Below are 26,884 nucleotides of genomic sequence, written 5' to 3' on the forward strand. Positions count from 1 at the left end.
AATACTGTGTATTTTTTCAAAATTAGAATAAGGCATTGATGATGCTCAAAAAGTAGTAGTCACCAGTGCTGGTGAGGACGCTGTCAAATACTAGTGAGAGCAAAGTGCACCGCCTTCCCGGATGGTGTGGAAAGCACAGGTGCCCCCAACTCAAAAATCCCACCGCTGGCCTTTTATTCTAAAGGACAATTTTAGATATACCCATTGATTAACTCTAGGGCCATTTATTTTTTTTATTTTATTTTAATCATTGTTCAATTACAGTTTTCTCCTTTTTACTCCCAATCCAGCCCCTCTCACCCCTCCCCACTTCCCTCCCATTACCACCCTCCCCTTAGTTTATGACCGTGTGTCCTTTAAGTTTGTTCCCGTGAACCCTTCCCACTGTCCCCTTAAATTCCCTCTACTCTCTTCTGTGGGCACTGTCAGCCTGACCTCTATTTCAGTGTCTTTGGTTTTATTTTGCTTGTTTCTTTGTTTTGTTGTTTAGGATCCTGTTAAAGGTGATATCATATGGTATTTGTCTTTCACTGCCTGGCTTGTTTCACTTAGCATAATGTTTTCCAGCTCCATCCACACTGTTGCAAAGGGTAGGAGCTCCTTCTTTCTTTCTGCTGCATAGAATTCCATTGTGTAAATGTACCATAGTTTTTTGATCCATTCATTCACTGATGGGCATCTTGGTTGCTTCCAGCATCTAGCTATTGTAAATTGTGCTGCTATGAACATTGGGATGCATAGGTTCTTTTGAATTGGTGTTTTAGTATTCTTAGGATAGAGTCCCAGCAGTGGAATCGCAGGGTCAAAAGGCAGATCCATTTTTAGTTTTCTGAGGAAGTTCCATACTGCCTTCCATAGCGGTTGTATCAGTCTCCAGTCCCACCAGCAGTGCACTAGGGTCCCCTTTTCTCCACAACCTCTCCAACACTTGTTGTTTGTTGCTTTGTTTATGATGGCCATTCTGTCTGGTGTGAAGTGGTATCTCATTGTGGTTTTAATTTGCATCTCTCTGATAGCTAGCGATATTGAACATCATTTCATATGTCTTTGGATTTTCTGTATGTCCTCCTTGGAGAAGTGTCTGTTCAAGTCCTTTGCCCACTTTTTAATTGGATTCCTTGTCTTCTTAGAGTGAAATCTTGTAAGTTCTTTATATATTTTAGAGATTAAACCCTTGTCTGAGGTGTCATTGGCAAATATGTTTTCCCATACAGTTGGTTCTCTTTTAATTTTGATACTGTTTTCTTTAGCTGTGCAGAAGCTTTTAATTTTGATGAGGTCCCGTTTGTTTATTCTTTCCTTTATGTCCCTTGCTCTAGGGGATAAGTCAGTAAAAAAGTTTCTGTGTGAAATATCTGAGATTTTCCTACCTACGTTCTCCTCTAGGACTTTAATAGTGTCATGTTTTATATTTAAGTCTTTTATCCACCTTGAATTTATTTTTGTATATGGTGTAAGTTGGTGCTCAAGTTTCATTTTTTTGTGCATGTCTGTCCAGTTCTCCCAACACCATTTGTTGAAGAGGCTATTTTCACTCCATTTTATGTTGCTGCCTCCTTAGTCAAATATTAATTGGTCTAGGGCCATTTATAATAACTAAAGCATTGCTTATAGAAAAGATGGAAATAACCTAAAATGTCCACTATTTGATTAGTTATTTAAATTATGATATTGGTATTTAAAATCATATCAATATAAATATATTTAGTGTTATAATGAGGTATTCATGAAAGATTATAAAAGGAACTTAAAAGGCAAGTTATCAAACAGTATTACAGAGTGATTCCATTTCTGTTATACACATAGAAACACCCACGTGTGAGTGTGTGTGTACGCACACGTTTACAGCTAAGTTTAATCCTCAGATTCTGGACAGACTGGCCGTCATGAAGCCTCTGCAATTCCTCACTTGTGTGGCCTGAGGCCGAATAGCAGCAGGCGCAGACAATGAGCAAATTAATAAACCCTCCTCTGTTTCAGTTTCAGCAAGTCAGTACAAACGGGTTTAGCAAACGGGTGGTTTGAGTGTGAAGGAAATAAATCTCCTCGAAAGTCACCTGTTTGTCTTTCTGGCCTGAGAAGCTGGGCTAAGCCAACACTTCCCCTGAGTAAGGAGGCTAAAAGCACACACACCAGCAACAGGGCATGACCCGCAGGGCAAAGTTCTTCAAATGAAATAGTTTAATGGGGATATCAGGTTCCAGGAATAAAACCTAAACACTCTATGGTAAATCATTCCTATAGAAAGGAAAATGGCAGGGAAGGAAAGACAGGAAGTACAAAGAAGGGAATAAGGAAAGTGGTCCAGTTGGAGAAAGAATCATAAATCCTTTCATGGGTACCCCTGAAAGGAAGGAGATGGGTTTCAGGGGGGAAGTGAGAGGTTCTCAAAGCCAGGTATCAGCAAAGAAAAGATAAAACAAGTGTCATTGTCTGGCCATGTTTCCGTAGCCCTGCATCCCACAAAGCCATCAGGCAGGGGCAGGGACATGGATGGCAATCAGGGGGCTTTTCCGTGTCTCTGTTCAACTCTGCGCAGTGAAAGTCAGCACCCTTCACTGAGAGTCAAGGAACCTCTACACCTAAGTGGGGAATGCTGTGGCTAGCTTTTGGGGTTCCAAGCTCTCCCTCCCTTACCTCAGAGCCTATCAGCAAATGGACACTCTGTGTTCATGGTACGAGCTCAGTCCCAGGCCCTGGGAGTCTCTTTCAGAGCTAGGGTTTGCAGGGAGAAGAGGCCCACAACCCCCCAGGGGAGACGGAGAGGGCAGTCACATTACCTGCATTGCGCCGGCACATGTTCATGTCTGCCACCTGCTTCCAGCTGTTTGTTCCAGGATCATACACCTCAACACTCTTCCTCACCAAGGGCCCATCATGCCCACCTGTGGCGTACAGCTGTCCGCTGAGGACCCCAACTCCTGAAAGGAAGAGCACAGTGTCCCACCTCAGGCTGACTCCAGTGACCAGAAACCAGGAGGCCCGGCGTCCAGTCCTGGACAACCATCACCAGCAGGGTGACGTGGGGAGTGCTGTTTTGTTCTCTTGAACCTCAGTGTCCTCATCTGGAAAATAAATACAATGATACCCTGCCACCTTATGTGACTGTGAACCTGTAAACATCAAAATAAAAAGTGTATATGGCCCCATTTCTACTTAGAGAAACAAAAAATACATTTTATGTATGTACATATACGAGGAGGGACCCGCCCAAAAAACAGAATTATCTTCTGGAGGGTGGGCCCCTTGTAGCACAGGCTTCCCCTGCGAGGTTAGTGTTCTAGGGCCCATCTGTATCAGTGTACCAGCTGGTGTTCTTGTGAGAGGTTGTGCTCAGCTTCAGTGAATTTTTTTTGAAGACTCTTTCAATGCATTTGCCCATTTCATGATGGGAGATGTATGACTGCACCTGCCCGCACCAAGTGCAGAGTGCTCAGCCATTTTAACCAAAAACAGCATGACCCCCGTGCCCCATTCGCCCAATCTCGCCCCAAGCAACTTTTCTTTTTTGTTTTCCTGGGTAGAAAAAGTCCTCAAAGGGAAACGTTTTCCCAGTGTGGAAGAGGTGAAACAAAAAAAAAATGGCAGAAGCACTAAAAGGCATCAAAATTGACGAGTTCAGAAACTGTTTTGAGTGGTGGAAAAAATGTCTTGATAGGTGTGCTGCATCAAATGGAGAGTACTTTGAAGGTGACTGAAGTTTAAACAGGTAAGAATACACAATTGTTTATAAATAAATTCCAGGGTTTTGGGGTCCCTCCTCATACATAGAGTGTGTGTAAATAAATGGAGGCTTCATATACAAAGAAAAAAGGATGGAAAGAACTTCACCACAACAATAAAAGCAGTTATTTCTGAGTGGCAAAATTGTATTTCTTCTCCCTTTGCCTTTCTACGTTGCCTGCTTCCTTCACTGTTGTGGTGCTTCTACTACTCAGTCCAGCATCAGTTGCACAGAAAGAGTTAAAGATGGAAACTAGCCACACAGCAGGTGGATGGAGGTGACTACAGTGAGACCCTCCTGCCGCCTCAGAGCAGAAGCTGTCCTCTCCCTCCCCACCAGCCCTTGCTCCCCTCTGAGATGGCAGAGGGGCATTCCACCAGTCAGTGTTGACAGACCTCTGCTGAGTGCTGGAATTGCATCCTTTAACATGAGTCAAGAAAGTAAAAGCCAGGCCCCGGCCAGTGTGGCTTGGCTGGAACACTGTCCCATAAACCTAGAGGCCACAGGTGTGATTCCTGGTCAGGGCATATACCTGGGTTACTGGTTCGAGTCTTTCACGTTGATGTTTCTCTCCCCCCCCTCCTCCCTTCTCTTCTTTTTAAAATCAATAAGCATGTCCTTGGGAGAGGATTTTTTTAAAGAGACAGACAGGTGGAAGGTGGCACAGTACCCTAGAAAGACCAACTGACCTGGTGGCTGGGACACGTGGGTTCTGGTTGGGGACTCTAACTCCCCTTTCGAGGGCCTCAGTTTCCCCATTGTAAAGTGAGGGCAAGGCCAGATCAGCAGTCCCACTGCACCACACACTGCCCATGGAGAGGCTGCATCTCAATAAGGTGGGAGCTTTTCGAAAGCCTGGATTGCAGGGCTTCACTCCCAGAGACACTGGTTGTGAGTCAGAGAAAGTGCCTCAGGTAATTAGGGTGTGTAGCCAGGTTTTAGGCCCAAGGACTTGGTTTCTAGAATATAAACTTCATATGGACAAGGACCATTATGTGTCTTATCACATGTGTTTTCCTGTGCCTGAAGGTAGATGGTAGGTTCTCAAAAAATACTATTTGAATGACAAAATACATAAAATCTCATTCGGCAACTGTGCTGGTTCGCTAGCGGTTCCTTGCAGTTGCCCAAAACCAACAGCAGATGGTGGTGTTATACCAACAATGGCTATCCACTGGGCGCAGGGTAATACAATTCAGTGATCTGGAGCTACCTTGCCTTCCCCTCCTCCTCCCTCCAGGAGCTGGCATACACTGGGACCAGGAAATGGCCTCTGTTGGCAGTTGCCCATCCCTGCTGAGGAAGCAGGCAGCCTCCCAGGCGCTCAGGGGCACCGCTGCCTTTTTGCAGCCTCTTCCACAAACATTCACACAGAGGCCTCCTGGACTTGCAGCCACGGGGCTCCTGGCACCACAATGGGCTTCAGGCAACCAGAGATCAGGGTCCTTGGGTCCTCAGCCACCAAAGACCATCCTCCAGCAGGAGTATATGGGTTCTGCAGCCCAGGGTGAGGCTTCCCCAAATCTTATGAATGTGAAGCACCAATGAAAGGCTAACTGGGAGCCTGAGGAAAGAGCCCACCTCTGGGAGAGAGACCAGTGCCTCCAACAAGGCTACTGTGCTTCCCTGGAGCACAGACAGCAGAGCCGTAACCACCCAGGGCTTCTAAGCCAGGTGAGAGGCAGAGCTGCTCAAGGGGTCCCCACTCAGCAACAGCCGGCAGGGACAGAGCAATGTGGCCTCCAAAGGCCGCTCCACCCCACAAGATGAGCCTGAACTTCCTAAGGCAGGTCTGCGCCCCAGGCTCCACACGGGGCTGCGCTTCCACACTTTCCACTTGAGACGTTTCTAGAAGCAGCCCTACATTCCAGAGTGTGCTGCCCCACTCCTGGAGAGCTGTCCCTGCATTCTCGGGCTTTAAATACCTGCTCTCACACCTCAAGTCACACAGAGGGTTTTTAAGAAGTACAAAGAAAACTCTACTAAGACTCTATAAACCAAAAGTACTGAAAGAGCTCTGTGAAGGACGAAAACCACGGGACTGGTGAGTCAAACCAGCCCCAAGGGAACATCCACTGCAACCCACTCACTTCACATCCCGGGAACCAGAGGCCAGGAAGGGGAAGAGGCTTGCCCACGGCACAAGTGTGAGCAGACCCGCCCAGGCCCCCCCAACGGCCACGACTCGCTGTGTGTTCAGGAAGCGCCAGCCCATGGGGACCAGCGGAGACACGCTCCCTCCAGCTGCATTCCCAACACAGTGCCTCGTAAGTGGGATCGTGCAGCTCTTCTTTTCTAACTGGTGAACATAATATTTTAATATTGGGAAATATTAAAACAGCATAATTGTTAAGGAATACTGAGGAAGTGGTCATGTTTTAGTACCATAAAATGACATCACAGCTCAATCTTCAAAAATACAAAAAAGAGAAAGGAATAACAATGCAGGGAAGAACTCCCAACTGCGGCTTCCCTTCCCAGAAGTCACACCACTTTCCCGCCAGGCCCCGGTTGGTCATCGGTCACCACTCCCCACGGGAACTGGGAGAGGAAGCCAGTGCCCAGCTCCAGCTCCAGGGCCTCACAGACCCTCTCCTCTGGGCCTCGAAGATGATGCGGGAAGACAAAACAGGAAGAAGGGAATGCTGCTCCACTTCCCGTATGATCCCACAGGACCACACAGCTCCTAGTCTTCCCACAGGAAGTAAAAGTGGGAAGTCATGCTCTTCCCGTTGGCGGGGGGGCTGAAGTGGAGAAAAGTGAGTGGGGTGATACAAGATTATGCCCAAGTACAAGCACTAATAGCTTGGCTTTCAGCCCCTAAGACAGAGATACCAGACAAGCAAGTTCTGGCTTCTCCACTGAAGACTGGGATAGCTAGCTGTGCTTGTACTACTACTTTCTAAGAATGAAATTCTAATAATTTAGAGGTTGAAAAAGCTAACTTTGAGGTGAGACAGACTTGAGTGGGAATCCTGACTTTGCCAGCTACTAAGGATATAACCTTGAGCAATTTACTCCGTCCCTGGCTGACTTACTTTTTTAGTGTTAAGTGAAATTAATACTGTATCTACCTGGTAGGGCTGTGGTGAGGGTAAATAAATCGAGTCACACAAAGTCCTTATTAGGATGGGGCCTGGCACACATCAAGCCTTCACTTTCAGAAGAGGCAGACATCCCCACAGAAGTGGAAGGGATGGTGACAAAGGAAGTATTATCTCAGCCACTTTCTAGCAAAGTAACCCCCCGGGGAAAAGTCAACTTGTAAGTGCCTATGCAAAGCTACATGGTGCTGGCGGGATCACGCACACTGAAAGGAAAGAAGAGGGAGGTTAAAAAGGTAGGAGGTTAAGTTGTTGTCTCCAGACCCACCTGTGAGCAGATCAGACAGAGCCTGCGCCCTGAGGCTCCCCCCATACCTGCGCCACTGCGGCGGGTGCTCATGTCCGCCACGTATGTCCACTCATTGGTCGCAGGGTTGTACTGCTCCACGGTGCTGAGGCACTGGCGGGAGGCCCCGTCGTAACCCCCAACAGCATATAGCTTTCCTGGAACAAAGGAGATGAGGGTGGTGCTGGGGACTGTTGTGGAACCAGAGTGTGAGGAACCAGAGTGTGACAGAAACGCCATCTCTAACCCACTGGGCACCCCCACCTCCCTCAGACCTCAGGGCCCGCTCCCTCCAGGGGGATCACCAACTTACTCCCCAACCAGGTAAGCATCCTTCAAATCTCAGGCATCTACTTCCTCTTATGTCCTGAGCTCCTTGAAGCAGCGCTGAGTCTCTTTCTAAATAAGCACCAAATACTCAGCACAAAGCATTGGCCCAGCACTGCTGCAGCTCAGTGTATTCTTACTAGTGAACTGTTAGATCTTCTCCAGAACAAGGTACAAGAGATACAAAAGTAGAGGGCCCCACCTATGGGCAGGAAGGCTAAACACTCACAATAGCAAGCAGAACAAACATGGGAAATATTCTTCGGTGAGAATCCAAACCCTGTCTTAGCCATGGTTTGTACTCTGTCCACCGCTCTTGCAGGCAGAGCATGTGAATGGCGGCCTCTGGGCGCACTGGGGGCTGACACGGCTAGGGTGTTTCTGCAGACGCCCTGAGATCTCTGAGCCACGCACAAGAGCCCTGAAGCACCATCGCCTATTTTTTAAATAAAAATACCATAAGCTGTTATCTAAGAGCATTGTTTCTTCTTTTTGGGGTGAGGTGGGAAAGGAAATTTATTATTGTTGTTGTTGTTGTTGTTGTTGTTGTTAATATTATTATTATTAGAGTTCTCCCAGAACAGTTATTTAAACATTTTGGGCTGAATGCGTGGTCTCGGAATGTGGTAGGAAGGTCTTGTGTGGGTGTGTGTTGGGGAACCTACCTTACCTGTAGACCTCAAGCCTGTGAGGACCATGGAGTTATAACAAAGGTCTTAAACACTAGCTATAGACTAAATAAACACCACCAGATGCAAATCTAATTAACAGGGTTGCTTGAAGTATTTTTTGTCAATGTGCTTTTTCTTAATAGAGAAATACCAAGGGTACAACTAGTACGTGAAAATTTGAGATTATTTTATGTTAGCAAAAGATTCTCAGGCTGAAAACAATGTTCGAGCATCAGGACTATTGGCGTATCATGACTCTACCACCAACCTGCCCTGTAGGGAATAAAGTATGTACAATTATTTCTTCTTTTATCCTTGAGCCTGGTCTTGTTTTCTGCCCAAGTTCCCTCCACTGGCCCTTCTAGAAAAAAGAAACACCCCCCCAGCTCTGCCCTCACCTAGGACAGAGAAAAATTCGGACTCTGCAGCTCCTCTGGAGTGCAGCCCACTCTCACAATGTGCTGGCTCAGATGCAACAACCTGCTCACCAGCTGCCCACCACTCGTTGAAGCCCAGGCCTCTCAGAGAGAAGAAAGGCTGGGGTGTGCAGGAGACAAGGTGCTCCAGAGGGCAATCCCAGTAGCTAAGAAACCTTACTCTCCATAACATGCGATCTCCACTCCACCGGGAGCCTCTGCCTAGCCTCCAAGCTTCACTGTCCCTTTTCCTAAGTAGGGATTCTTCTGGGAAGCCAGTAGCAATGCTCCTGATTTCCACTCTTTCTTGTTCTAGTGTCATTCTGACTGCACAGCCATGATTAGGAGATGACAGGAGGAAGGAGAGGCTTGCGGGGACAATGTGGAGAGCTGTATCTACAAGGCCACAGTGAAGCAGAGTCCACTTCAGATCCTCCCTTTACCATTCTTAGACTCTCTGCTGCCCCAGGAGGACTCACAGCCAAGAGATCCAAACTCAGGGTGGACAAAAGAAACAACTTCCTGTCTGTCGTCCACATCAGCAGGGCAGGCTCCAGGGCAGCGCCTCTTCCACGTAAGGGCGCATGCTCACAGAGACCTTTGTCAGGGGAGCATTTCAAACTACTGTGATGAAGGTACCTCCTCTAACCCCCATCAACCATTCCAACTCAGAAAAAATGCCCACTCAAGGTTTCTCCTTGAGTCTACTAACAGGATATGCTACTCTACCATTCAATATTCCTGGCTAAGGAACAGGGAGAAATGGGAGAGTGGCTAGTCAAAGCACTCACATTTGACAGGCAAATCAATTCTGTCCCACCAGGAGGATGACACTGAAAGAAATAATTTATCTTCACAGGAGGACAAAATCCTTGCACTTGCCAGGATGGCTTGTTCAGGGTGTTAGAATAACATGGAAATTTAAACTACGGAATACTAGTACAGACTGAGAAATGCACTGAGAAAAGAGAATCTTTCTACTGATGTCTAATTCACTGCACATTACCCTCTCCCCAAAGCACTGGCGTGTGTTCTTGTGTGCACCCATGAGAGAGACAAGAATGCACAAGTCTGATGCACAGATATTCCAGCTAAATTCCCACTTCAGGACAGGCTAATGAATCAGTGTTGTTATGCAAAGTATAATGTTTTTGTCCAAAGAGTGCTCTATGCTTTAATACACTAAATTCACACATGTTTGTGAAACTCCTCCCTAATCAGCCTGTTCTAACGGTCTGCAGGAGTGTAGCACAGTGGGTTAGGAGCACTGGGTGAGGAGTCAGACCTGGGTTCAAGGAGTGGCTGTGCCGTTTACTAACAAGAGGTACACCCCACTCACCCCCCTGGGACTCAGTTTGCCCTTCTGGAGAATGGAGAAAATCCTAGTCCTGCCCACCTCCTTCAGAAGGGTCTGGAGAAACCAGACCTCTGGAGGAGGGAGGACCTGCACCACCACTTACAAACCATGGCATACTGTCCAAGCAGGCCCCAGACTCCTCTGCCCCCTCCTGTATTGCCCCTCACACCTTTCCTGCCTACAGCTGGGCTCCACCAGCAACCACCCTGCAAGGACTAACCAGACCTGGGAAGAGGTGCCCACCTCAGTCAGGCTCTGTTAATGTTCAACATACGAACATGAGGACAAAGTTTGTTAAACACTGAACTCTCACCCCCTCTCCATTGTATTCCCGGGTCACGTACTGACTCTGAGTTCCCCACTCTTCTCCACTTCCCAACCCCTAATAGAGCTATTAACAATCGGCCAAATGACAAGTGGCACGTCCCTTCTAGGCTCCTCCTACCTAGTTCACTCGCTTGTTTACCTCGGGCCAGCAGCTTCACCTCTCTGAGTCTCAACTTTCCTCATCTGTGAAATTGGCTCACTAGCAGCTGACTCCGAGCAGTAATGAAAGGAATAGGGCCAGACGACCAGGAGAAGGCCCGGGGCTGGGGTCGAGGCCCACTGCTGCTCCTTACCCTCCACGACGCCCACACCCACGCTGCTCCGCCGCGTGTTCATTGGAGCCACGAAGAACCACTCATTGGTCTTGTAGCTGTAGGCTTCCACCGATGCTAGGCCTGGGAAGCAAGAGACTCGTGAGATTTCTGTGGCAACAGGCCTCACTGCTGTGCTGAGAACCAGTGTGGATGGGAAGAGTGCAGACCTGGGGGCTAGAAACCTGGGTGTGTGGCTCAGCACCGCCTCTACCTCACTGCCTGAAACTCATCTGCACTGCATCTCCCAGAGGGGACCACTAAGGCCTAACTCAGAGGGTGGGTTGTGAGAGGACAGGGTTAAAACTGAACTGCCCTGCAGGCATAAATGGTTACATCTACAGGACAGAATAAATACCTCGGGTTGCCTCACTAAGCACCTTTTCCTACACTCTTTCCTCTGTCTTCATCTACCTTACAAGCTAAAAAGCTGAAAACTTGCCTTCCCGGACTCCCTTGCAGCTTGGGGTGAACAAGTCAGTGTGACCTACCCAGAAATCTGATGGGGATTTCTGAAATATCCTTTGCGTTTATGATACAGATGTCACCCCTTCCTGCTTTTTGTACCTAGAACACAAATATGTTGGCTGGAACTGTAACAGCCATCTTGTGACCATGAGGATAAAGCCAAGAAACTCTCAAAGAACTTGGCTCCAATATTTTTGAGCAACTGGACCAAGTTAGCAACTGCCAACCTCTAGACTTCTTGTTTCATGAGTAAAACAAAATCTCTAATTTTTTAAACCACAGTTTAGTCAGTTTTTCTAATTACAGCCAAAAGAAAATCCTAAAATAATTCTAAAAAGAAAGAATGTCCCACTTCCCTTTCGTTCTCTTTATTCCCAGGTTCTATTACTAGAGGCGGCCCCCAGAGGGCTAAAGACCCTGGAGTTACATGAGTGAGGCCCAGAGAAGGCTGGTAAAAGTCACCCACTTGTAAAGAAACAAATGAAAATTCAGAGAAGTAAAAAATATTTTTTCACAACCCTGGGGGGCCAAAGGATATCATTTTATAATTAGTTTCACAGGGTTATTGTCTACAGAAATGCCACCTGGAGACATGAAGAGAAATGAGATAATCTCTCCAAGTCCATGTCCAGTAATAGTTTCTGATTCTCACTTTGAAGCTAGATAAAAAAACAGGAGCAAAGGGATGTTCCCACAGTGGCACAGCCTTCCAAAGATTCGGTGGGGAGTACAAAGGACAATGGACAAAAACTGTGTGTCCCGAGCTATGTCTCTTCCTGTGGCTGAATCTCAGCTCCCTCATCTGTCCAACAGAGGGTTCAGACTACAGTCCTGAGATGCTCTCCAACTAAGCATGCTCACTTTCTAAGTCTCGTCTTCTGAGTAAATGGGTTCCCAGCCACTGGCAGGGCAAAAACGCCCTCTCCTGACAATTGGGGTCCTTCCTAAAGCCCTAGAAATGACAGCACATGGGCAGTTACATTTTTTGTGTAGAAAGGCCTGGCTCTGGAACCCAAGCTGGGAGAGAAGAAAGGATGGGTAACTTCTTGGGGAAGTAGCTATGGATGGACAGGAGGTTGGCCCAAGAACTGGCTGAGCAAACCAGGGTTGCAAGGAGGGTGTGTCCCAGACTGGGGCAGGTGGGGACTGTGTCCAGGACCTACCAGTACTGCCATCAAAGCCTCCCACGGCGTAGAGCAGGTCATTGAGCACAGCCGCACCCAGTGTGCTCCGGCGTTCCTGCATGCTGGCAATGGACGTCCACTGGTCCTTCACGCCGTCATACACATCCACCGTCCGCACGCGCAGTGAGCCGTTAAACCCACCCACAGCATACACGTGGCCAGCCATGAACACCACACCTGAGGCACAAAAAACCAAGACAATGAGGTTGTCTCTGGCACCTGGTAACTCATGTTGATGAATAACAAAGGGGAAGCCAGGCAGGCGATATGAATAATTCACCACAGAAGAGGATCTCCAACTTTAGATATTTGGAAGTCATTATTGGACTCATCGGATTTCTTTTCATATTTGCCTCTCTGATTTTGTTTCATTCAAGCAAACAAATTTTAGCTTGACGTCCCTAAGCACAAAAGACCCGACCCCAGAAGGTACAGCTAGAAACTGGGCAAGTGGGGAGGGAAAAGGAAGAGTCTATTATGCACAGATGTTTGGGGAAATAAGGAGCAGAGCACGACTTCTGCCACCAAGCAGAGAGAGGCAAGTCAGGGAAAGGCAGCCTGCACGCTGGGAGATGCTGCTGCTCACCTGCTCTGCATCTCCTGGAGGGAAGCTCAGCAATCTGGTCCCATCGGTCCTCCTCAAAGTCGTAGCACTCCACGCTGCGGATGGCCTTGGGCGCCTGTCCACCGACCACAATCATGACCTCCAGAAAGACAAGTGGACATTAGCGGGGTCTCTCTAACATCTGATTCATGGGTGACCAATGCCTGGTACTTCTGCATATTAATTGCCCAGGTCCACAGGTGACCTGAGATGCCAATTTACAGAGCTACATACACGGAGATGCTGCCTCTAATAACCAACAGGCATGAATATTCACAAAATGCCTAATGAGCATCTTCTCACAGAAACACAACCATTAAGATCTATGCTTCCCAGATGCCACTGCCCAGAGCTGTGTTTAGGACACGTGCAGACACTCATGGCATCTTCTGCAATTTCAATGCCCTCAATGATTTGGGGCAGAGAGACTAGATTTTATATCAAAACAAAATACTCCCAAATATGTATCAAAATCTGTAGGGTTTTTTTAATACAGTATAGAATTTAAAAGCATTTTTAAGGTAAAATTGTTTCAAAAATATTTCTGAATGCATAGGCTACAGGGTGTACTTATTCATACTTTAATAACCACTGTTCTAGCCCATGAACCACAGGGATTTCCTGGTGGTGTGCCAGTAACAATTTTGCCACTATGAATCACTGTAGTGCTCTTTACTTCCCGACAATGTATTTTAGGAAGAGAAGTGATCATCAAAATCAGTGTGAGCTCACACAAGTACATCCTTCAGGTGAACATTATCTATAATATGAGGAGGCAGACAACCACTACTCAAGATCAGGCATGTAAACCTCAAGATTCCAGAATCAGGCCCACTCACTTGCACCTTTGGTCATCTCTGGTCATCAGAGTTAGTCCACAGCCATATGTGGCCAAGTGGGAGACCAATGTTCAACAACTCAGAATTTACTTCTGACTTCTGGGACATCCAAAGGAACCCAGGACACATAGTTCAGGCTTAGAGCTGCTGCTGCTTCTGGAACTACACATTCTCCATCCATGCCTCAGCACAGAGGGCCCACTGCTCTGTGTCAAGGGCAGCCCTATTTCAGAGGGGAGCTGAACTCTACACTGCTTCCCATCTCTAATTCTTTGCTTACATAGGCATCCATGAACAGTTCAAGGAAGAACACAGCCCCTTGGCAAACTTCAGACAATGCCCAGTCATCCAGGGTCAATAAGGCCCCAGCTTCATAAACATACCTAGAACTTGCATTGTCCTCCTGGTTTTGAATTAGTAAAGCTAAAATGAAGTCAAAGTATTGCAAAAGTTTCCTTTGAAATATAAATGTTGGGCCTCAGTGAGAATCAAACCAGTGTTAAGTTTTCCTTTCTGCAGTGACCTCAGGCACCCAACACCCTCACACAGGCTGTTTCCTCTCCTTAAAATATGCCTCCTCCTTTCTGATGCCTCTGCTCTAACACCTACCTATCTTTCAGGTCTCAGTTGACATGTCACTTTCTCCAAGAGCAACTCTCTGACCTCAAAATCTGAGTTACATGTTCCTTCTCTGGGATCACATCTGCCCAGTCCTCTTCCATTAAAACGACCAGCATTGTACTTTAACCACCTGGTGACCTTGTCTCCCCTCCTAGACAGTGAGTCTTGCCAGGGCAGGAAATTTATCTGCCTCAGTCACCAAGATAGCCCTAAGGCCTTGTGGTACTAGATAAAAGTGAGGACTCAAATATTTATTTTGAATAAAGAATGAATGAATAGTAAATAGCACATGCAAAGAGTTACATGAAAGAAATACACAATTAAATGGGAAAAATACACAGGCCAGAATGTACTTTCTTGGGTTAAGATATTGGACACCAGATTACAACTCTGGGGATGTTGAGCAAAGACAAAATACAAAGAGAAAGAGAGAGCTCATTCCATCTTTTGACTCAATTACCAAAAGAAATGTTTCTTATTCTTTATGCAAGCTGCCAGACTTCTTCTGTAAATAAAAGAGGCAAAGCTTTCAGGAAAGCTCACCATCCCTAGAAACCATCTTCCACCAGGGCACCAGAAGGTCCATTCGCACTGAAGAAAATCCCACACTCATCTCTGAGAATTTTCATAGTAACATAGAAACGGAATTAGAGAAATACAAAAATTTCAATGTTCAAGTGAAACATGAGTAGAAAGACAAAAATAATACAGGACAAGGTTTTCAAAATAAATTTTCCTTTGAGCTCATAAGACCACTGGTGAGAGAAGACTTTTAATCTTCAAAACCTGGGCAACAACCTGCGAAGAGTAATTATGAGGTTGTGTGAAATAGGACCATCGGTTCCTGGAAATGTGGAGGCAGCTCAAGGCAGAGGGAGAACTATCTTTCTGTCTCTCTCCTAGGCATAAGAAATCCAATTTCTATGGCAACCCTTGCAAGAAGCCATCACACAAAGAGCACTACACTCATCATCATGTAATTGTGCAGAGTAAAAAGAATAATTTCTGTCTTGAACACTAATTAATAACTGTTTCCACAGATACCTGATCTTAGCAACCAATCAGACCAAAATGAGTCCACATGCATTACATCTCTGAAATTATAAACCTCTAGCTACTTACGAAGACCACAGTGTATCGGGGCAAGAAGAGACCTGAACCACTATCTCTTGCAAGCCCTCATTTTACATTTCCAGAAAAACTCAGGCCCCAAAAAAGTTCAATAGGCATATTTTTTCTTGCCTCAACATCCCTAAATTCCAATTTACTAGATATTGGTAATGCCTTTAATAGAAATTACTGAATCAAATCTGTATTTAATGATCACTACTTTAACATTTATCCTTCAAGGTAACCCAAGGTAACAAGGTTACTACCAGTAATCATGTGTGAATCACAATAATCTAAAGAACCAGTTCCAGGCTAACAATTATGCTAGACTGAACATGCTTTAATCACGCTCAAGAACTGCAATGTACTGGGGCGTCTTGCAGGAGTCCTCAGGGTCCTACCCCCAAGTTTCAATTGACACCATGTTGAAAGCTGCAGAAGTTCTGGTGAATATAGTTCTGGTTGAAAGAATACAGGTGCATGGGGGGATGATTATTGGACAACTCCCAAGAAAAACAAGCTCATTCTGAAAAGTCAAATGCCCATTTACTTTAGGGAGATTAGTGAGTGAGACCATGAAAAGACTGCCTGACTCCTTAGGAAGGAAATTTCACTCCCAGCATAACACAGTAGTTTTTAAGTAAATATAAAATGCTCTTGTTCACAGAGAATAGCCAGGGAAAGGAACAGTAGGTAAGCAGAGTGGAGCTTTCCGGCGCACTGTGGATCAAGACCCTAACCCTAAACCCGTGAGTCATTCAACTCTCCACAAAGATGAGAGTAACAAGCTAGGCTCTGCACACTTTTTTCATCAGGCAAGAGTAGTGTGTCCAAACTCTCTTCCATGACCGGTGAGCTGGGCAGAAGGCAGGCCCAGCCAGTCGGTCCCTCGGGCCAGGGCAGGAAATGAGACTCTCTCTTACCCTGGTGCGTGGGGCCGCAGGGCTAACACCAAAAGTTCATCCGAAGGAGCATGTCGAGGTTGAGGCAGAAGACTTGTCCCAGCAGGTTCCTGAGCAACAGGTGCTCCAGGCAAGGACTGACAGCCAAGGTGCAGACACAATGGGGTTAGAGAACCAGCAATGCAAGAACAAGACCCAAAGAAGAGACAAGGAGTGGGAAAATGGGCTTTGGAGTCAGGCACACCTGGAGTCAAATATCAGCCCAATCACTAAATAGCTGTGTGACCACAGGCAAGGCCCTTACCCTTGCTGAGCCTCACTTTCATCACCCATAATATCAGGATAATAGAATGTTTCTTCTATGGGTGTCAGGAGGCTTAAATGCTATAAAGGACTTAGTACAGTGCTTAGTAAATAGCACACACTAAATGTTAGCTTCTGTTATTACAGCCACACCAGCATCATTACTATTACCATCACTATTGAAGCAGTTGCTAAAAAACAGACTCCCAATGGTAGAAAAGAACACACGATCTGTGAATGGGAGAGTGAGCACCACCACTAATTCCAAGGGTGCTGATGGGGCTTTTTCAAAACCTCACAGTGTTTTCCAGGTGTGGCCTGAGACCATTTAAAGGGCTAAGAAGGAAGAGGAGCAGTGCCAACCCAGAGGCCTGGCCCAGGTGAGAAGTCATCCTACCCACCCTGCCAACAGCCTTATTACCAGTACCATCTACTGAGAGCAGGACAGCTCAGCTCAGGAGAAATCCACCCACTTTCAGTACAAATGGCTTCTTGGTGTCATTTTAAAGAGTTGAATAGAGATGTCAGCTGAACTGAAATTACAGCGAAAAGTACCAGGCTCAGTACATCTCCAAAGGATTCATTTGCAACTTCCTGGAACCTCATTTCTCTACTGCAGTCTGTGGAACAAGCAACATAGGAGTATTTTGTGCAGCTGGGAGCCAGCCTCTGGTTGTCCATGGCAACCCAGCCTCAGGGAAAGTGCTGGGCGGTGAATGTGTGGGAGCACAGATGATGCTATTAGCTGTTCCAGTTAGAATGTGTCAGTATGAGCTGGGCATATACGCCTCAGAATAATCACCCTTATTAGCCTCTGCAGCTATGTCAAGGCAGAGTCCTATTTCTTTCTGGGAGAGAGCTTGGCTGGCAAACAGGTTCACTGCTGAGAATTGCCAAGAGCAGTGCAAATCTCTCTGCCACCATGTTTCTCAAAGCCAGCTGTCAGCAAGCCTATCTGTACTGAATTCTTGAAGGCCCCACCTAGCCTGTCCTTGGAATTCCTGTGGGTGCTCCTCCAATGAGCCCAATAGTCTCCTACCTCCTCCTCTTTCTCCACTGATTTGGTTACTTATATATTTCTATCTTACTTTCTCAGAGGGACTTCTTAAAATGAAAGTCCCCAGAGGGCAGGAATTAAGCTTCTTTCCACATAGTACCCAGCCAAAATGCTTTTGTGAAATTTGGAGGGAGTATAGAACACTTAAAAACACAGGGTCTGTAGTCTGTCATTCCTGGCTTAAACCTCAGCTTGGCTATTCACTAGCTGTACTTTAAAGATGCATCACAAATTCTTCAATACTCCTGCACTCAAGGCATGTAACTTAATGGCCCTCCCCTTGAGTGTGGACTAGACTTACTGACTTGTACCTAGACCATAAAATACAGCAGAAGTGATGGGACATCACTTTGAGGGTAGGTTACAAAAAGACTACAGCTGCTGTCTTAGGTGAGCTCTCACCCTCTTCCTGCAGGAGAATCACTTACTGCGGGGGAAAGCCAGTGGCCAAAGCATGAGGGCACTCAAGCACCTCACTGGCCACAGGACCAGGCACTAAGACCTACAAGCAACCACAAGAGTGGGCTTAGGATCAGACCCTCTCCAAACAAGCCCTGATGCGACTCCAGCCCTAATCAACAGCTGGCTGCAACTTAATGGCTCTTGTTCTGGACAGCCCAGCTAAACTGCCCTAGGCCTCCTGTCCGCAGAAACTGAGATAACAGACATTTATTGGTCAGGGTAATCTGTAATGCAGAAGCCAGTAACTAATACAGAATGAGTAGGTGACATAATCTAAGATCCAATTTCCTCATGTGTAAAATAGAGATAATTACATGTTTGAAACTCCTGTGAAATAATAAATGTAAATCACTTAGCCCAATGCTTGGCACATGCTAAGTGGCACATGCAAGTGAGATCTGCTATTACCATCACTGGGGATTAGTATTTTGTCGTGCTCAAAAGCATAAGCTTTAAGTCAGTCAGACTTGGATCCGAGCTCTCCTGCTGCCACTTAGCCGGGCAAGTCATTCAATCTCACTGATTCTCACTTTTCTCCAACAGTAGAACTTCCAAAGCTGTTATCAAGATAAGATAATGTAAATAAAGTGTTTTGTAGAAAACACAAGGAAGCCACATTTAGACGATCCTACTTGTATCATCATTAATGCCTTTAGTGATGAAGACAATGACCCTGGGAAGCAACAGGGCACAGTACAAATTACTCTTAGGGCCATCAGGTGGTATGAGCCTGTTCTCTCCTGCAGTCATCTAAGCCAGTTTCTGGACGTTCACTCCCATAGACAACTTGCATTTGACCTTGGAGACAGCTCAGGCCTCAGCTCCTGTAGAAAGCTTTCCTTAGCCCCTTGTCCCTCCCTGTGTTCCTAGAGTGTTGTGTCCATACCTCCAAGTGGCACTAACATAGCCCACTGCAACTGCCCCTTTACATCTACCTCCCTTCTGCCTAGAAGAAGCTCCTTGGGGAAGGGACCAGCTCACATTAGTCCTTGTGGCTCTAACACCTAACCCAGTGCCTGGCAATTAGTGATTCAATGAAAGTGTGTTGGATGAGTGATCAGTAAATTAATGAGTTAATGTATATATGATAGTTTATAGTTTATTGCCAGTGTTTTGGGTTTTTTTTTAATCTAAGTGTTTGACAACCTAAGGAATGACAATTGGATTCATTCAATACTGGACTTGTGGGCTAAACTAAATTGTCTAGGGCCTATCGACATTAGGGATCAAGAAAGGATATAAAGCAGGACATAAATCCTTACTGTGACACGTGTGAAGCTGAAAGCATGGAAAAACAACTAGGGTTAATAGCAACGGTCAGTACTAAATCTCCAAGAGGTTATTTCTTCTTTAAAACTACATCTCTTTCCTCCATTCATGAAAACTTTTACTATTGTTTACTCTCCAAGGACACAGTTGGATAATGCCTGAGACCATGGGACCAGTTTAGTGGAGGAGCTGACGCTCCAGAAGAGAACCCTAACTACCTCCCTGAAGTGTCAGCTGGGGGCCCTCAATAATCTCCTGCCTATCTTTTCCAGAAGCAAATGAAGCCATCATCAACCTGACCTCTCCTTCTCCATTAAATAAGGCTCACACCAATTTTTTTCTATATATTAGTGATAAACTATTAGAAATTGGAATTTTAAAAGAAAGCATTTACAATAGCATCAAAAACTATAAAATACCTAGGGATAAATCTAACAAAAGACATGCAAGACCCATACACTGAAACTATAAAATATTGCTAAGAGAAATTAAAGACGACCGAAATAAGTGAATATATATGCTATGTTCATGAGTCAGAAGATTCAGTATTGCTAATACATCAACTCCCCCCAGTTGACATATAAGTCCCCAGAAGCTTTTCTGTAAAATAGGCAAGCTGATTCTAAAACTTATATGGACATGCAAATAACTTAGAACAGCCAAAACAACAATGAAGAACAAAATTGGAGGACTCACACTACCTGATTTCAAGACTTACAATAAAGTTAGTAATCCAGGCAACATGGTATTAGTGTAAAGATAGACAAATAAATACAAGAAACAGAATAGAGCACATTAAATAGACCAACACATATATAGTCAATTATTTACAATGGTGCCAGTATAATTCAATAAAGAAAGGAGAATCTTTCCAATAAAGCTGTGGGGAAAAAAATGAACATTCAAATGCAAAATAAATGAACTTTGACCACCTCACATACCATGTTTTTTTTTAAAGTCTCAAAATGGATCATAGACCTAGATGTAAAACCTAAAACTTTAAAATCTCTAGAAGAAAGCATAGGAGAAAATCATTGTGATCTTAGATTAGGCAAATATTTTTTTTTAGGTAGAATACAAAATACATAACTCATAACAGAAAAGAAATTGATAAAATTAAAAAATTCTGCTCTCCCAAAGATACTGCTAAGGAAATGAAAAGATAACACATATTTGCAAAATATATATCTGATAAAAGACTTGTATTTATAACATATAAAGAATTCTCACAATCCAATAAGAATAGCCCAATTTTTTAAATAGAGAAAAGATCTGAACAGATACTTTTCCAAAGAAGATATACAAATGGCAAATAAACACGTGAAAAGATGCTCAACATCATTAGTCATTAAGGACATGCAGATTAAAACCACAGTGATATCACCACATACATACTAGAATGGCCAAAACTTTTAAAAATAGATAATACAAGTAGTAAAGAGACTGTAAAGTAACTGGAACTCTCGTCCATTGCTGATGGCAATGCATAATAGTATAGCCATCTTGAAAAAAAGTTTAGTGATATCTTATAAAGTTAAACATATACTTAATATACAACCCAGCAATCCTATTCCTGGGTACTTTCCCAAGAGAAATTAAAACATATGTCCACACTAAGATCTATAAGTGAATCTGTAAGTATGAGTTCAAAGCAGCTTAATTTGTAATAACTAAAAACTGAACACCCCAATGTCCACCAACTGGTGAATGGATAAATAATTTATAGTACTCCATATAGTGGAATATTACTTAGCAATAAAAAGGAATGAGCTCCTGATGCATGCAACGTGAATGAATCTCAAAGGTATTATGCTAAGAGAAAGAAGGCGAGCTCCAAAGGCTGTGTATGGCATGAGTCCCTTTATACAACATTCTGGAAAAGACAAAGGTACACGAACAGAAATCAAAAACAGCTGCCATGGGCTGGGAGTGGAAGAAGAGACTTGACTACAAACAGCACAAAAGGACTTTTTGGAGTAATTGCCATATTCTATATTTTTATTAGAATAGTGGTTATATAACTGTATGCATTGATCAAAATTTGTCAAATTTCATCCTTAAAAAGAATGAATTTTACCATGTACAAAGTTATTATACCTCATAAATCTGAATTTAAGAGGAAATAATCTGGGATACTGATAATAAGGGGAAGATATATACGTACCACGGGACAGGGACATAAGGAATCTCTGTACCTTTCATTCAATTTTGCTGTGAACCTAAAGCTGCTCAAAAAACATAAAGCCTTAATTTTGAAAAGAAGTAAATTTATTATAAATCATCTATTAATGAGATGAATGAGACGTTATGTTTTAATTAAAGGAGATTTTGAAAATTAAAAAGAAAACAAAATCCTTTTCCTCTGCCACCAAAACCTGAAAACATGCCCCTAGAAGGCAGTCTGGTATAAGAAAAAAGCAAACACAGTGGAGTGGAACAGACCTTGGCTTTACTGGCTATGTAACTGGGCAAGTAACTTAACCTAGATTTGAGCAGTACTGATCTACTATTATGATCATTTAATGACAATGTAAAATCTGATAATCCTCTAAGCAATAATTTCCCTCATACACCCCATTCTTCAACACACCGTGGGGACCCCCCTCATTAATTTAAGTGCCCAAACAAGGGTGACAGGAATGTTTGAGAAGCAGATTAGACAGTCTAACCTTAAATCACTCAAGGATTAAAGTCAGGGGAACAATGAGGCGAAGAACAGCAAATGCCTTTTTTTTTAATTCCTTGGGAAAATTCAGAGGATGTCCTGGTACTAGTGCCCGCCCGCAGAAGGCTATATGTGCCCAGGAATCTAAACGTTCTCATTCTGAAAACAAATGGTTCCTAAGGAGTACAGGCGACCTGCCTCCTGAAACAAGGGGCAGACTTCTCAACTACAGACTCTCTCTCAGCGGGGTGTGAGGGGAAGAGAGGTGATGGTCTAAGCATTCTTAGTCCAGGCCCAGGCTTTAATTTTTAAATCTGCCTTTTCACGAGTTTTGTGAGTTTTGTGACAAAAGCTAGATGGGGAGTCTAGAGAGGGAAAGGTCACTGGGCATGGTATCCGTAAAAAGAAACTGGGCCGGCTCTGCACCATTTCCTTAGCTCCAGAATACAATCCCCAGGAAAAGGTGTCATTACCCTGACAACATAGATCCTCAGTTTCCAAAGAAAAAAGTCACGAAGACAGGCAGTAAGGCCCGATGAAAACCCGAGATGGAAAAAGCCTCCTCCACATAAAACAATAGTGTGCCCTAGAATCAATAATCTCAAGACACAAAGCTTGTGGAAATTTAGATCATAATGAAGGTGGTCTTCAAACAGACAGAGAGAAGGAGTTCATTTAATAAAATAACTTGGGGGCAACATGCTCATTTATTTGCAACACAAAGAAAGCTGTATTCCCATCCTCACTCCCTAAACCAAGATAAATTCTAAATGCATTAAAGAGTCAAATGTAAAACAGAAATCTAAAAGTACCAGAAGAAAACATAGGAATATGTTTTTTAAATCTCAGAGTGGGGAAATTATTTCTAAGCATGATGTGAAACCTAAGCTATAAAGCAAAAATTAGATCAATTTGACTACCTAAAACTGTTTCAGAGGATTCAAAAAAGGTTATAAATAAATTTAGAGGCAAACTGCAAACTAAGAAAAAAATATTTTAAATACATACAAAGGTTAATCTCTTTAACATAAAAAGAGCCCTTAAAATCCCTTGATAAAAAAAATACACAGTCCAATAGGAAAATGGGCAAAGGACATGAACAGAGAATTTTTTAAAAAAGAAAAAAAAAAGAAACAGAAATACCAATACTCATATGAAATCAAGATTAATCTCACAACTAAAGAAATGCAAACTAAAACATGCCAGCTTTTAAAAGATGTTTGACACAAAAATGTTTATAATATTAAAAAATGAAAGTAACTCCAAGCCCATCAATAAAGGACAGTTAAATAAATAATGATACATAAATATAATTAAATGCCATGTACCTATTACAATTTAATACTGATTTTACCTATACTAATAACATTTAAAACAGTCTACAGGATATGGTAGAGTAGTAGAATAAAAGATTTTAATCTATGTAACAAGATTCCATCTATCTAAAAGTATACATTTTTACCTATTTGTGAATATGTGCACAGAGATATGTCTAAAAAAAACTCCCCAAAATGATCGCAGTGATTGTCAGTGGGTAGAGGGATCTCAGTTGATTTTTAAATTTATTTAGAAATTGCAATATCCTTTTAATAACTACAGTGAGCACATATTCCTATAATTAAAGAAAACTAAGTTATCTTCATTTTAAAAATATGAAGAAGTTTCAGTGTGATATTTCAACAAAATAAAGCAAAAGATTTTATTTTAATGCAGTAACTCAAGCAGCCAGTCAGACCAAGGCCCTTGCCCTGCAGCTGCCCCTTGTAACCAGCACTAGGCAACAGGAGGTAGACAGGTAGGTAACACTCTCAGGTTTGCCAAGGTGAAGCAAGGTGCAAGACAGCATGGTTTCAGAGAACAGGTTTGGAGGGTGAGAGCTGTGCTATGTTGACTTTGGCCAAATCATTTAACTTCTCTGTCCCTCAGTTTTCCTCCTTGTAGAACTCGGACAACTGCCTTTACCTTATGGGGTGTTGAGAAGATGAAATAAGAGAGACACCCTCAGCTCACTGCTTAGCACATAATAAGCACTCAATAGATGCCAGTGCTTGTGTTATTATCCAGGACATTTGTAACTTTCATTCACATTACAGTCACTATATTCTTCCCGATTCAGGCTCACAAAGCAGAGAGAGGAACCGCAGACCTTGAAGAACCCAAACATCTGGTCCTGGACAACATGCTTCTCTAACCCTTCCTGGAAGCAGCAGGTGAGCAGCACGGCAGCCAGCCAGAAAGAAGAGGAGGGCAAAGCGAGGGATAAATAATTCCCTGGTGCTGCCTACAGTGCAGTCAATGAGCCAACGTGACTCACTCCTCTCCTCCCATCCTTCCTCCTGGGTCGGCTGGAACCTTCCCACACACTACCGTATGTCAGGATCCTAGGGAGGCTACTCAAATGCCAAGCCAGAAAGGACGTTAGAGATCATCTAGTGCAGCACCTTTCATTCAGCAGGCGAGGGCCCTGAGGACCAGAGAGGGGAGGAGACTTGCAGGGAGCCAGAGCTTCCAGTACCCTGCAAGGACTGTCCATCATGGAGCCCCCTCCTGAGCTCATCCTTCCCTTCCCCTGGCTTCACCCTCATATGGTCTCATTCCCCTCCCCCCATTTCCACCGCCTGCCTCACTACCTGTCAGACTCCTCTGGCAGCCCTAATTGTCCTTTATGGCTCTGTGGTGAGGGAAGGAACCAGACTAGAATCATTCTGACTCAGGAATGGCCTAGAAAGAAAACTATTATGCCATCACTAAGTCAAAACCCACAAAGCCATTTTGCTGCTTCCAAAAGCAATACAGCTCAAACCATGGTGTAGAACAAGAGAAGGGTAGAGGGAAGAACTCTTAAGGTGCTCTCATTCCTCCGTGGTGACACTGGAAATTACCTTGAAACTCTTAAAAAAGGAAGAACCCAGGAGAGAGAGGTGCCAGCAGATTCAAGAGCAACCAGCAGACTCCAGCTCTTAGGTCATGACACAATCAAGATGCAGGGCAGCCACGGGTGAGGAGAGACGTGGAGGCAGGAGCGAAAGCCACTTTCCCTGCACATAGTCCTGACTCTTGGCAGTGACCAGGCTGGGACTTACCTTGGGTAGACTGACAGGAGTCCTGGGCTTGGTCCTTGGGTTCTTAATCAAGAGCCTCTGATCCAGAGGGAGCAAATGATATTTCATGGCTTCGATGAGGAAGTCCTTACAGGTATTGTTATTCTTTATCAAAGCTTCTTCTTCAACTGTCTGGAAGTAATAACCCACAGATGATCCAGGAGCAGAGCCTGGCCATATTTGCCATGCTGCCACCCCAGACTGAGTCATTCTGCACTCCCACACTCATTCATTCTCATACCACATCATTTCAGACCTCAAGAGAAAGGTCCACAGAGTTACAACTTGGTGGTCACCTCCTGCATTTCAAGAGCACTGAGGTGTATGTGATGAAACTCAGACATCAAACAGGCAGGGATACAAACCCCAGCTCTACCACTTAACTCCTCTGGTCCTCAGTTTTCTCATCTGTAAAATGGACACATTAAAGTTGCCCACAACCTCACCTCACTTGTTTATTCTGAAGCTTAAATAAGATTATGTAAAACAAAGACAAATAGTTGTCCTGAAAGCCTTTTTCCACATTCTGCCTGGTTTGAGTGCACCATAATGTTTAGGGCAAATGGTCAGATATTTGAGAGGAAGAAAGCAAGGAAGAGGGAGAGGGAGGGATCCATCAACCAACCTTTGGAGGCATGAAATAAAATAAGATGCCTATCAAGGAGAAGAATTCACCTTGGCTGGTGTGGCTCAGTGGACTGAGTGCCAGCCTGCAAACCAAAGGGTTGCCAGTTTGATTCCCAGTTAGAGCACCTGCCTGGGTTGCCGGCCAGGTCCCCAGTTGGGGGCACATGAGAGGCAACCACACATTGATGTTTCTCTCCTTCTCTTTCTTCCTTCCCTCCCCTCTCTCTAAAAATAAATAAATAAATAAAATCTATTTTTAAAAAGAATTCATATCCATATTCTTAAGTGAAATCCTGAAGGAGAAAACTGTCCAGCAAGGCACCCTGTACCAGAGCAGTGATATCGGAGAAGAAAAAATATCCTTCACAAAATCCTCACCTACTGACCTCACCTTGGACCCCATCTAAACTGGGACAATAACTTCTTCGCTTCTTATTTCAGAGTTATGGACTTAAGCAGGTGTTCAGCAAGTGTAAGCCTAAATGTTTCCTTAGCAAGGCCAAGGATGAAACCATCCTGGTGCTCTGTCAAATCTCCACCATTTGGTCCAGGTCAGATTGCCACGTGGAATGTCTGGAAGGGCTAGTATGGTCTCTGGGGGCCACTTCATGTTTCCTTTGCAGGAGCGTTTGGAATCTGTTGGGAAGGGTCAATTCCATTCAACAGCTAATTGACTAAACGTCTCCTGGTTGGGCAGCCCAGTGCTGGGTCCCAGCAAAAAAATGATGAACAAGACAAGGGTGCTAACCCTGAGGTGCTCAAGTCCATGTAGAGAATGAGAAGGGTCCTCCGTACGGCAATTGTCTCAACCCCCAAGCTGATCACGCACAAGGCGTGCCTGAACCTCTACTGGGCCCCCGCCTGTAACTAAGAATGAAAATCTGGCCATCACCTGCTGGGCAGCAATGGAGCTGGCAGAGAAGGAAGGACCTCTAGGCACTTCCTTCCCCAGAGATGATTCCCAAGAATACTTCCAAGAGCTCTCTGCTTTCCTAAAAGGTGTTTCTGCCCTCCCACTAAGGGACCAAACCAGGTTGGGACAGATTATAAACTTTTAGCATCAGTTAAAAAAACTAAAAGGGTAAGAGTGAATCTCTAAAAAAGTTTGGGAGGAAAGAGAAATGCATAAACAGCTGCTTCATCCAAAGA

At 44.4% G+C, this 26,884-nt stretch overlaps 1 protein-coding gene across 5 annotated transcripts in view; it reads right to left on the minus strand.

Annotated features, from left to right (window-relative positions):
• The window catches only part of KLHL3 (kelch like family member 3), a 117,939-nt gene that overhangs the window by 9,106 nt on the left and 81,949 nt on the right, over positions 1-26,884 (minus strand). For all 5 annotated transcript variants that reach the window (XM_028528422.1, XM_028528424.2, XM_028528423.2 and 2 more), the window contains 6 exons: positions 25,091-25,240; positions 12,762-12,879; positions 12,155-12,352; positions 10,506-10,607; positions 7,144-7,272; positions 2,781-2,921 (listed from right to left, as the gene is read on the minus strand). In XM_028528422.1, coding sequence (XP_028384223.1) covers positions 2,781-2,921; positions 7,144-7,272; positions 10,506-10,607; positions 12,155-12,352; positions 12,762-12,879; positions 25,091-25,240 — 838 coding nt within the window. The remainder of the gene's footprint in view (positions 1-2,780; positions 2,922-7,143; positions 7,273-10,505; positions 10,608-12,154; positions 12,353-12,761; positions 12,880-25,090; positions 25,241-26,884) is intronic.

Source organism: Phyllostomus discolor, chromosome 13 (assembly GCF_004126475.2).
Source record: "Phyllostomus discolor isolate MPI-MPIP mPhyDis1 chromosome 13, mPhyDis1.pri.v3, whole genome shotgun sequence".
Classification (NCBI taxonomy): domain Eukaryota; kingdom Metazoa; phylum Chordata; class Mammalia; order Chiroptera; family Phyllostomidae; genus Phyllostomus; species Phyllostomus discolor.